Source organism: Pezoporus wallicus, unplaced genomic scaffold, assembly GCF_028554395.1.
Source record: "Pezoporus wallicus isolate ANWC-B61680 ecotype Strahan unplaced genomic scaffold, APGP_CSIRO_Pwel_v1 contig_2910, whole genome shotgun sequence".
In the NCBI taxonomy this organism is placed as follows: domain Eukaryota; kingdom Metazoa; phylum Chordata; class Aves; order Psittaciformes; family Psittacidae; genus Pezoporus; species Pezoporus wallicus.
The window spans coordinates 403,294-415,752 of NW_026642858.1; the positions used below are offsets into that span (position 1 = coordinate 403,294).

General features: G+C 40.1%; 1 protein-coding gene across 4 annotated transcripts in view; it reads left to right on the top strand.

Moving 5' to 3' along the window:
* The window catches only part of PCSK5 (proprotein convertase subtilisin/kexin type 5), a 268,581-nt gene that overhangs the window by 187,371 nt on the left and 68,751 nt on the right, over positions 1-12,459 (top strand). For all 4 annotated transcript variants that reach the window (XM_057432936.1, XM_057432938.1, XM_057432939.1 and 1 more), the window contains exons 14-20: positions 622-765; positions 2,318-2,420; positions 2,970-3,163; positions 4,589-4,673; positions 10,400-10,497; positions 11,058-11,187; positions 12,159-12,274. In XM_057432936.1, coding sequence (XP_057288919.1) covers positions 622-765; positions 2,318-2,420; positions 2,970-3,163; positions 4,589-4,673; positions 10,400-10,497; positions 11,058-11,187; positions 12,159-12,274 — 870 coding nt within the window. The remainder of the gene's footprint in view (positions 1-621; positions 766-2,317; positions 2,421-2,969; positions 3,164-4,588; positions 4,674-10,399; positions 10,498-11,057; positions 11,188-12,158; positions 12,275-12,459) is intronic.

Below are 12,459 nucleotides of genomic sequence, written 5' to 3' on the forward strand. Positions count from 1 at the left end.
TAGGAACTGGAAATTCACACTTTGTAGGAGGCAGCATGAACTGATGGCTTGATACATATTTAACTTTTCATTCTTCCCACAAAAAAACTTGCCAAAAAGTCAAATAATGCTCCATGTAGGCAACCATTTTTTTATTTCTTCACTCAAGTAGCGCAAGGATAAAATATTAGTGATGAACACAGAAAATGCAGTGATATGTCTGCCAAAATAAGTAAGAAATTGCGCTGGTTTGGGAGGGGACACTCATGTACTTCCATGGAGATTTTAAATGTAGCTGTTTCGTGTTCATTGGTTGAAAACCATATACATTTTCCAAATAACTGTATGGCCAAAGAGTGTGTTGTTTATTGTTTGTATTGAATTCAACCTGTGGTGCAAACTTTTTACTAGACCTACAACAAGCTGGAGCACAATGAAGAGATCATGTAAAAATCTGATTGAAGAAAGTGTGCTTTCTCAGTTTATAGTGAAGCAGTAATTACACTATCCATATTAAACTGAAGATACTTCCTTGAAAAGTGTTTTCCATACATGCTCAAAAATTCATGTTAACAAGGGATATGGTCTGTAATACACAGAAAATCTAAATGGTTTCTAAAAATAGATTTTAAATACTTCTAGGCAAATTGAAAGAGTGGTCCTTGGTACTGTACGGAACATCAATCCAGCCTTACTCACCAAGAAATGATTTTCCAAAAGTGGAAAGAGTGCGCTCTAGTCCAGTTGAAGACCCTACAGAAGATTATGGAACAGATGACTATTCAGGTGTGTACATTCTATTACTCTGATTGTGCCTTCGCAGAATATGTAGTGGGTTGAAGGAGTGCCCTGAGACTCTGCATACATAAAATATTAGCGAACTGGATTCTTAATTTAAGGTCAGAACTATTTGTTTCATAATTTAAAGTTAGATATTGTCATTTTATCCATATGACTTTATAAGCATAGAGTTACATATTTTTTAAGCTACATTTAATATAGTATGAAGAATGCACTGCTTTTCATATAAGTATATAAAAATATACATTCATATACATATATACAATATATTCATATATACAATATATTCATATATACAGTATAGTCATATACATATATACAAATGTGTATATTAAGAACATTATCTTCTACATCTGTATTGTTTCTTACTTATCCCTACAGAATTTTTTCAACCTTACCATTAGTCTTTAATAGAACTAGATTTTTGGCACTGCAAAGTATGTCAAGTTGGTAGTTTCCTATATGTATTCCAACATGAGGAGCATCATGTAGATGGTTAGGGCTGATGAATCTGAAGTATTGCTTTGGTAAGCAAACAGCAGTACAAAGTTCAGTTTAGAAGTTTCTGTTATTACAGTCTCCTGCACAGTATGTCAGACCCACAGTTCCGATTTAGATTAAGAACTGCTGAACTCTTTGTTGTGGTCGGTGATGAAACACTACTTTCTCTGCTGCAAAGGTCACTAAGTTCTTAAGTTTCTGTATGAAGCAAACTCACTTTATTTCAAGTTTACCTGATGTTAGGATAAATTTCAAGGTGGCTGTCAAACTCAAGACATTTCATTCATGAGAGAGCGGTGATCCTGAATGTTACAACTTCACCCATGGGTTTTGTTCATCTACGTAAAGGCAGGAGTTGATGGTTTTCTCCTTGCACAGCAGAAAGGACCTATTTGAAAACTGTGAACATAGAATCATAGAATATCTTGAGTTGAAAGGGATATATGGGTTATCAAGTCTAACATGAGATGGAAGACTTGCTAATCAACAAGTAATAGGTAAGGTTTTGCAGCATGTAGCAGCTCAGAGGAAATCACATCTACGCCTTTGTACCTGGTTCAATTGGGTTGCAGTAGCCAACTGAACCAGTTGTTATCCATCTGGTAACCAGAGTGGTAGCCACTGATCATGTTGTTCATCATTTATGTTGACCTGCTTGTTTTAAGCGATTTTGCAAATAATTCCTCATTATGAAACAGAAGCCCTTACACATTTCTGAATAAAATTCAGAATGATTTGTCACTTATTAGGAAAGCATCTGTTTGGATCCAGAAATAGATTCTGTGATAGATTCTATGGAGAATGCTACACTTGCTAGAAATCATAAATCCCTGTTAGTAAATACTGAGACCAGGATTTGCAAGGTCTTTTCGTACTAAAAATCTCTTTTTGGTGCAGCCAAATTTCTGTTTGGAATTCACATCAAATAGGGAAACAAAGTGGTTGCAATATACATTAAAATAATATGTTTTAAGGGTGCTAAGTACTAAATGAAAAGTTTTAATCCCTTCTCCCCCTGTGTCTGGTTTTGTTACAGGTCCCTGCAATGCAGAATGCAGTAAAGTAGGATGTGATGGTCCAGGACCAGATCATTGTACTGACTGTCTGCACTACTACTACAAATCTAAGAACAACACGCGGTAAGACCAGGAGAAAAATATCTTTGCTTCATAGGTTTCTTAATATATAGCTTAAGTTCCTTTCCTATTTGCTGCAGTCATGGATAATTCATTTGCCAATGAATTTGACAAATTTTCTTAGGATTTGAAAACAAAACCCAGTTAATCAGAAATTAAAGTACAGCCTTTGAACGCCCTTCTCTGATTATTTCCCCATGTCTAGATTATTTTTTCATGAAACTGTATATGCATATATATATATAAAACTGTGATAACTACTACAGCTTCTGTGATTGAGTTTGAACAAGATAGGAAGAAATGTAGACGGTTAAAAATTATATTGTATGACTGTCTGACAAAGCATTTGCCAGTGAGATAGCATATTTAGTAGGGAAATAGATGGAAGAGGCAGCTTGATGCAATACTTTGGAGGGTTACATCTTAGTGAACACGTGATCGTTAGAAAAACAGTAATGCTGAGAAATATTTCTGCTTGGCAGTCATGGTCCAGGAATGTAGTGGCAGGTTATTTCATTAATGACTCTGCCTTCTCTTCCCCGCTGTCTGCAGGATCTGTGTTTCCACCTGCCCACCTGGTCACTACAATGCAGACAAGAAACGCTGTAAAAAGTGCTCACCCAACTGTGAAACCTGTGTTGGAGGCCATAGTGACCAATGCATGACCTGTAAATCCGGCTACTACCTGAATGAAGTAACCAATAGCTGTATTACCAACTGCCCTGATGGGTTTTACCTGGATAAGAGTTAGTATTTCTTGTTGTTTCTTTACTGTGGCTACAGAATTTGGTCTGGAGACGTTGCTGGAATACTTACAAGCAGGAAAAGTGTATGGTGATTCATCTATCTCTTATTCTATTCCTCTTATTAAATTGTTGCCAGGTGTGATCAAGAATCTGCTCAAATATCTTCCTTTATTTTAAAAGACGGTAGCAGAAGGAGGGCAGTTCAAGAGCAAGTCAGCTGCAGGACAGAGCAGGTTGTCACTACTCCAGAAAGCAACAGGCAGCATGCACATTCTGAACATGAGACATTCTCTATTTCTCCAAATTCAAATGACATGGTGTCAGATAGAAGAGAAAGCTGCAGAATCGACAATGGGCACTGATCTGGAATTCTAATTAAAATAGGCGCCTTAGATGCAAAATGTTGTTGCAGTTAATGTTTTTGACAGACCTACATACCTGCAGTGATGTGATGACCCAAGAGCATTAATCCTCTGCTATGTGAGACACCTGCCTTCAGTTTCCTCCTGTGATTGCCAAGTAGACTGCCTGTGTTTAATTTTCAGCTTTGGCTAGCAAAAGTATTTAGACATATATTCAAACATGTGCTTAAAACTGCAATGACTTTGGCCACATTGGTAGAAGATAAATATATGCTCAGGAGCTTTGTCATCTAGGTACCTTAACCTTTTGCTTTCTGCATCATGAAGCTTTGTGTTCATTTTCGAGAATTAGTAAAAACAGGTACTAATTTAATTCTTCCATTTTTCACTGCATGAAAACTACAGTAAAGAGAATTCCTTTACACCCAGTTAAGAGGGACAGATGAAAATTTAGGATTAAATGGAAACATCAGATTTTTCTTCTCAGAAAGGTACATGGCACTGCATCTCAAAAGAGAGCAGGTCCAAAGAGAGAGAGAGAGACATCTTTTAAAATAGGGAGCTCTTGACATGAAAAGGCAGGTGTTAAGTAATTTATATGTTGACTGTGTTAAGATCAGACCTGTTCATGCAGGTGTGTCTTTCAGCTCCAAATCAGGAAGACAGGACATGCTGCTTGAATGGGAAGTGTAAAAGGGAAATTGCAGGATGGTCTTTGGAACACAGGCAGTCATTTCTGCATATCACTGCTATATGAAAAGATGATTTAAGTCCATATTATAAATAGTTAATGTAAATCTTTTAACGTTTATAAAGATTTTTAATGACCTCGAAGCATCTTTCTCAGGGTACAACTATAACTTCAAATGTTTAGAAATAGATTAAACCATTTGATGTTTGATGGGAAAAGCTAATGATAGGCAGAATTTAGCTACTCTAGTCTAGCTTGCTGTTTCCCTTCCTAATGTCAAGCTAGAAAGTAGTAAGTTGTGTAATAATATATCCATATAGTTTTATTCAACTGACCAAGGTCTTCTGGGCTGTTATCTTTTTCTCTTTGTAGATAAGATTGTTTGCCGAAAATGTAGTGAAAACTGTAAGACATGTGTTGAATACCAGATCTGCACAGAATGCAAACATGGCCTAAGGTAAGGAGATGATGGATGTCGCTAAACACCATACCTGAAGAGGTCTACAAGGTTGTGAATACACAATGAAGAACATCAGATAGCTATTTAACCTTGAATGGCCCTCATTTCATGTGTTTCATCACTGTTTAGTTTGTAATATAGTATTTTCTTCTACTACTGCCTGCCAGCTTGGCTAACAACAGGTTTTTAGAGGGTCTTTCATTTTAGGTAAAATAAAAAGCACAGTCATGTGGCAAGCTGGCTTCTTCACCTTTTTGACCTACAGTCAAGCATTATTTTAGCAGTAAAGCTGATAAACCATATTGATCTTTCTGATTCATTCCTGTGATGGTTTAAAAGTATTTTCTTATCTATATTGTATTTCTTCAGACATCCAGTCATTCACTTATCTCAAGTACCTCAAGCTCAATTCTATTACAGTTTAGTGTGCACATATTTTAAACAGCAGTGGGTATTTTTTCTTCATAGGAGGAATTAATCATTCTTGAAACTGATAGGTAAAACCTACAAAGCAGCAGTACACATTTCAAGCTCCTTTATGAATGAAGGACCTTTTGATCCAAGCAGCAAAGGCCAGAAATCTTGTAAAATTCATGAGGGAATGAATGCTGGCTTTATGCCACAAAAAATATGAAGTCAGTATTCAGTATCTGTAGGGGGCTGTAGTTCTTCTTGCAGAATATGAGCGTTGTGCAAATGTTTTAACGTGGGCTTTTACCTTCCATCAAAGTGGATTTTCATTCTTAGTAAGAGCTGAATGTTGTTTGCCTCTAGGACATCGATAGCTGAATTCCTTTACATTTTGTAAAGGAATTCTCATTTCTGTGTATTTATGTTGCATCTAGATTTTCCAAGCGCCTGCACAAGTTTTGTTATGAATATCTATTTTTTTTAAAAGTGACCTGTTGAAAATAAAATATGATCTAATCAGAAGGAAAGCATGGATCAGATCAGAACATTGGTCTGTTCATACTTCTGTATGTACTCTACTTCTGAGAGTATCTGCTTCCCTTTTAAAATGTTAATTGATTTGTAGTTCATGTTAAGATTTTGGAGAATTTTAATACACTCAGCATGACCTTCTGTGTAACTGAAAAATCAAATTAGTAAATTAGCTGTCTAGAAGTTCCTAGAATGAGCAAATATGCCAGGAGACCAAAGATGACATAGTTAGGGACCTTATAGGACACAGTCGCTATAGAAAAGTTATACCCACATTTTCTTCATCTCCTGGAAACTGACTTTCCCTGTCCGTTAACAGAAACAGCAGCTTGTAGCACCAGTGAAGAAAGCAGACAAGTCTATTCACTCTGAGGAGAAATCAGGATGTTAAAAAAAAAATAAACCAAACCACAAAAAACAAATTAACCCAATCTTAATGTTTTCTTGGGCAATATTAGCAAACTGAGATTGATTTTTAGTAACCTTTTGGAAAAACACCATCTGTGTGGGTGTGCCAGGTAAGTGCCTTGCAGAACAAGGCTCCCTAGTCGTTTGAAATTTGCTGCATTTTCTTGACAGAATTATCAGTGCTCACAGTCCTGTGCAGGTTTTGGAAGAGCTGGATTCCAGTTCTGGTTCTGTTGCTGGTCCATTAAACAAAAATGGGCAAATTATTAGTTCTTCCATGTATAAAAACATGATAATGCTACCTGCCTTGTAAAGCACTCCATAGACAGATAGGAAAAGCCTCATGCTCGCAGGCCCTTGTTCTCATGGGTGACTTCAACCACCCTGACATCTGTTGGAAGAACGGTACGGCCCGGCACAAGCAATCCAGGAGGTTCCTCAATTGTGTGGAAGACAAGTTCCTCCTGCAAGTAATAGAGGAGCAGAAAAGGAGAGGTGCCATGCTTGACCTCATGCTCACCAACAGGGAAGGGCTCGTTGGAAATGTGACGCTCCAGGGAAGCCTTGGTTGCAGCGATCATGAGATTCTCGAATTTGAGATCCTCAGGACAGTGAGAAGAGCGTGCAGCAAGCTCACTGCCCTGGACTTCAAAAGAGCAGACTTTGGCCTCTTCAGGAACCAGCTTGGTAAGGTTCCATGGGGTACAGCCCTAGAGGGCAGAGGGGCCAAAGACTGTTGGTTGATAATTAAGGATCACCTGCTACAAGCTCAGGAGTGTTGCATCCCAACTAGAACGAAGTGCAGCAGGAGGGCCAGGGGACCTCCTTGGATGGGTAAGGAGCTCCTGAGGAAAATTCAAATGAAAAAAGAGGCTTATAATACGTGGAAGCAAGGACAGGTGGCATGGGAAGAGTACAGGGATGTTGTTCGGGAAGCTAGGGACCAGGTTAGGAAAGCTAAGGCCCAGTTAGAATTAAACTTAGCTAGAGGTATTAAAGATAACAGGAAGGGATTCTACAGGTACATAGCAAATAAAAAACAGACAAGGGAGAACGTAGGCCCCCTCAGGAAGCTCTCGAGAGAACTGGCTACCCTGGATTTGGAGAAGGCTGAGGTTCTGAATGACTTCTTTGCCTCAGTCTTCACTGCCAAAGGCTCTGACCACACCACCCAAGTCTTGGAAGGCAGATGCAGGGACTGTGAGAAAGAAGACCTTGCGCCCACTGTAGGAGAGGAACTGGTTCGAGATCATATGTCCTGGGTTCAGCAGTAGCAGTCATTTTTCTCCTCCTTGGTAGCTGGTGTAGTGCAGTGTTTTGACTTTCAGCTCGGGAACAGAGCTGATAGTGATGTTTACCCTGACCAAGGACTCTGTGAGGCTCATGCTCTGCCAGGGAGGAGGGGAAGCCAGGAGGAAGCAGAGACAGGACACCTGACCCAAACTGACCAAAGAGGTATTCCATACCACAGCACGTCATGCCCAGGAGGTAACTGGGAGTTAGCCGGAAGGGCTGGGAGACTGCAGGGTTGGAGGAGGTATCGATCGGAGCTTGGTCAGGCTTGGGGGCCGAGTTATCGGTCAGCTGGTGCTGAGGTGTTGTATTCTCTTCCCTTGTTATTTCCTTTATCATTATTATCATTGGTGGTAGCAGTAGTGATTTGTGTTATACCTTAGTTACTAAACTGTTCTTATCTCAACCCGTGGGAGTTGCATTCTTTTCGATTCTCCTCTCCATCCCTCCGAGAGCAGGGGGAGGGCAAGAAAGGGGGGGAAGTGAGCGAACGAATTACCTGACTGGGTTTAAACCACGACACCATCTTAAAAATCTGAACGTGCACAAGTCCATGGGTCCTGATGAGATCCATCCGTGGGTCCTGAAGGAGCTGGCAAATGAAGTTGTGAAGCCACTGGCCATCATATTTGAGAAATCATGGCAGTCAGGTGAAGTTCCCGATGACTGGTAAAAGGGAAATAGAACCCCCATTTTCAAGAAGGGGAAAACAGATGACCCGGAGAATTACAGACCAGTCAGTCTCACCTCTGTGCCTGGCAAAATCTTGGAGCAGATTCTCCTGGAAGGCATACTAAGTAAGGCACATGAAAACCAACAAGGTGGTTGGTGACAGCCAGCATGGCTTCACTAAGGGGAAATCCTGCCTGACCAATTTGGTGGCCTTCTATGATGGGGCTACAGAACTGATGGACAGGGGTAGAGCAGTTGATGTCATCTACCTGGACTTGTGCAAAGTGTTCAAGGCTGTCCCACACGACATCCTTGTCTCTAAATTGGAGAGACATCAATTTGATGGATGGACCACTCGGTGGATAAAGAACTGGCTGGCTGGTGGCATGCAAAGTCTGCCTGTAGACCAGTAACAAGTGGTGTCCCTCAGGGATCGGTGTTGGGACCGGTCTTGTTCAACATCTTTGTCGCTGACATGGACAGTGGGATTGAGTGCGCCCTCAGCAAGTTTGCCATTGACACTAAGCTGTGTGGTTCGGTTGATACGCTGGAGGGAAGGAATGCCATCCAGAGGGACCTTGACACACTTGGGAGGTGGGCTGATGCCAACCTCATGAAGTTTAACTATGCCAAGTCCAAGGTCCTACACCTGGGTTGGAGCAATCCCAGGCACAGCTACAGGTTGGGCAGAGAAGAGATTCAGAGCAGCCCTGCACAGAAGGACTTGGGGGTGTTGGTTGATGAGAAACTGAACATGAGCCGGCTTCAGTGTGCTCTTGCAGCCCAGAAAGCCAACCATATCCTGGGCTGCATCAAAAGGAACGTGACCAGCAGGTCGAAGGAGGTGATCCTGCCCCTCTACTCTGCTCTTGTGGAGACCTCAGCTGGAGTATTGTGTGCAGTTCTGGTGTCCTCAACACAAAAAGGACGTGGAACTGTTGGAACAAGTCCAGAGAAGGGCCACAACGATGATCAGGGGACTGGAGCACCTCCCCTATGAAGACAGGCTGAGGAAGTTGGGGCTGTTTAGCCTGGAGAAGAGAAGGCTGCATGGAGACCTCATAGCAGCCTTCCAGTATGTGAAGGGGGCCTATAGGGATGCTGAAGAGGAACTCTTCATTAGGGACTGTAGTGACAGGACGAGGGGTAACGGGTTAAAACTTAAACAGGGGAAGTTTAGATTCAATATAAGAAGGAAATTCTTTCCTGTTAGGGTGGTGAGGCACTGGAATGGGTTGCCCAGGGAGGTTGTGAATGCTCCATCCCTGGCAGTGTTCAAGACCAGGTTGGACGAAGCCTTGGGTGAGATGATTTAGCGTAAGGTGTCCTTGCCCATCGCAGGGGGGTTGGAACTAAATGATCTTAAGGTCCTTTCCAACCCTAACTATTCTATGATTCTGTTCTATGATTCTATGTGTGAGTGGGGAAAAATAAAAAGAAAGCAGGAGTTGTTAGATGTGTTGAATGTCTAATTTGCTTATTTTTGTTTTCTTTTTCTAAATTGGGACCATATACATTCTTGAAAATTTCCAGTGGTGCTGAGCACACATTTGCTGGATCCAGTCTGTATAACAGGGTTTTCAGTCACTCAAGGTAGCAATCCCCAGAGCTGAAGAGCATATTTAGAGAAAGAAATTGGATGAAAGCTGAAGTTCTACTGAAGATGGCAAACCTGGCAGAAAAGTCCTGTCTTAAGAGGGAAAAAAAACGCAACACAACAAAACAACCATAAACCCCAACAGCAAAATGCTGTAGGAACCTTATAGCATGAAAAGCAGAAACAGCTACTTAGAGAGAAGCACGGAAATGTGACTCTATGCTATTTCTTTTTTTCTGTTACTCACTCTTTTGTGCTCTATTCAAAGTGCCCTTTGGGCAAAGGGAGAACACTTCCAACTGTAATCTTGACAAATCTCCCCAGCTACACTGAACTGCCATTCAGTTAGGAGGTTCCAAAGGAAACTGCTATTGCAGAAAGAGGTGGTGATTGCCTTCACTGTGGATGCGTTCTTAAACTGTGCTGTAGCGTAACATCAGGAAATGCTGCAGGTCTTTTCAAGAGAAGCATGAGATCTTGTAAACAAGTCCCTTAGCATTATTTTTTTAATACAGGAATGCTGACCCTGTGAGAAACACCTTGTGGGTAATTGAATTTTACATGCGTGAATTTTTAGTACTCTTTGGTATTGTTCGTTTTCTTCCTGTCCCCTACTACTTGGTAGTATTTACAAAAAGTTTGTAAGATTGTTGTCTCTAAATTCATAAAATATTACCAATGAAGGAATCTGGTGAATCTAAGGTATTGATTATTCTTTTATTAAAAGATAATTACTGGTTTGTGCATGACCTTGTTGTCCTCTGTTGCTGTTACCTGCCCAAACACTGTCCTTTTTTCCTTTTTCTAATAGTTTGCATGGCACTAAATGTGCTATCCGCTGTGAAGAAGGAAAATACCATAATGGTAAAGAATGTGAACCATGTCACCGTTCCTGCGCAACATGTGCAGGTACACCACTGACATTTGTCTGCATCATTTCCTTTCCTCTATGTTTTTAGCTCTGATTATATTCTACTATGTCACACTTACAGTTTAACAGGATTGTTTACATTTAAAAGCTTAATTCTCTTGACAGTTCATGCATATATTTTCAATACAGCAAACTTCCTTGGGCTAACATGAAAATCTAAGTTTTCTAATTGAAAACGTGTATAAAAGCTTTTCTTTTTTTTTCTTATTTTTTACCTTTCTCCTCCCTCCCCCTGCCATTAGTAGAGTTTATTCTGATTTCCAGTAATGCCCTCCATTTTCTTTCTTTGATGTAATGATATATTTTGTGTGACCTTCAGAACTACCAACAGCCATTTCTTTCAGAAAAACATATACTGAAATTATGTAGTTGTTTATTCAAGCCACATACGTTTATTGCTTGATGCTGCTGTTTGAAAGAAAGGCAGGTAAAAATACAGTCTCTAAAGTTATAAGGTTTTGCCACCATTAAAGGTGGTGTCTGTTAGACAATAAAAGGAACTAGCCAGTAATACAGTGTATTTTCTCTCTGGTTTAAGGTGCTGGAGTAGATGCCTGTATAAACTGCACACAAGGTTATTTTATGGAAGATGGAAGATGTGTGCAGTCCTGTAGTAGTGGTTATTACCTTGATCACTCTACTGAAAGTGGATACAAAAGCTGCAAGAGGTATCATCAGTGGCTAATGTGTGTCGGGTGTTTGGCAGTATATTAGCTATTCCTGTGTTGAAGAAGATAATGCTTATGAGAACATAACACCACTACTGACTTAAAAAAAATCAAAAAATAATGTATTGCATGCTATGCAAATGAAGGAAGACTGTTTCGGTTTGGGGTTTGGTCTTTTAGAGCTATATTCATGCAGGTCTTCTAAAAGTGTTTTTTTTTATACATATATGTGTGTCCTTCACTTTAAAAGAATAGTGAGAATATATGTAGATATGCATAGGCATGTTTTATATTTATAAATCTGGTAGAGGATCTCAGTTTCTTAGTAATAAACAAAAATAGTCAGAATAGTGGGGGTTATTACAAGTTAATCATTATTTTCAGGGACCATTCCACAAACATGGCACAAGTGTATCACCAGACTACTATCCAGAAAAGTTCACCTGACTCTGTGTACAAATGTGTGGATAAATCTTGGACAAGGCTGAGCTGTGGAAGGAAGGGACATTTTTTCCATTCCATTCTTTATTAAACAAATACCATTTGTTGCCCTTTGGAATCACTTATTATTCACTCACATTGAGTTCACGACAGGAAGGGAATCACCCTGTGTTACAGTTTTACACACACGAAAAAATTTACTTCCAACGAAAATACGATGGAAGCAGAAGGCTGATGAAAAAGACTGGGCAGCAGGTCAGTTGTTTTTGTCCTGTGGCTTTAGCTCATGTCTTGCTTACGTTTGTATGCACGATCAGCTTAATGCTTTTGTTGATTACTTCTGCATAGTTCCAGAATACTAGACTAATACAGCTATTTAGTAAAAAGTGGATGGAGGAAAGAGGCAGGGGTAGTTAATTACTTTTAATTATTAATAGAACAGTTGATACCTTTAGAAACAAGCCCTTTGCAATACAGAAGAGGGCTCCTGTGATGAGGCCACAAGACCAACTCCTGTCACTGTCTTTCAGATGTGATGCCAGCTGTTTGGATTGCAGTGGTCAAGGAGAAAGAAACTGTACAAGCTGTCCAAGCGGCTATAACCTGGACACCGGTGTCTGCGTGGTGGGAACAGTCTGCAAGGATGGTGAGTGAAATATATCTGAAGACATTCATTTTACCACTACCATCTTCTTTTACATGTATGGGTTGGTTTGGTCTATTTCTTTTATTTTGTTACAGTCTTGATTTGAGGCATACATAAGGTCTTAATTTTTTCAGTCTTATGAAAAGGAGGAAGCTACATGTGCATGTATTAACAAGATTCGTCAC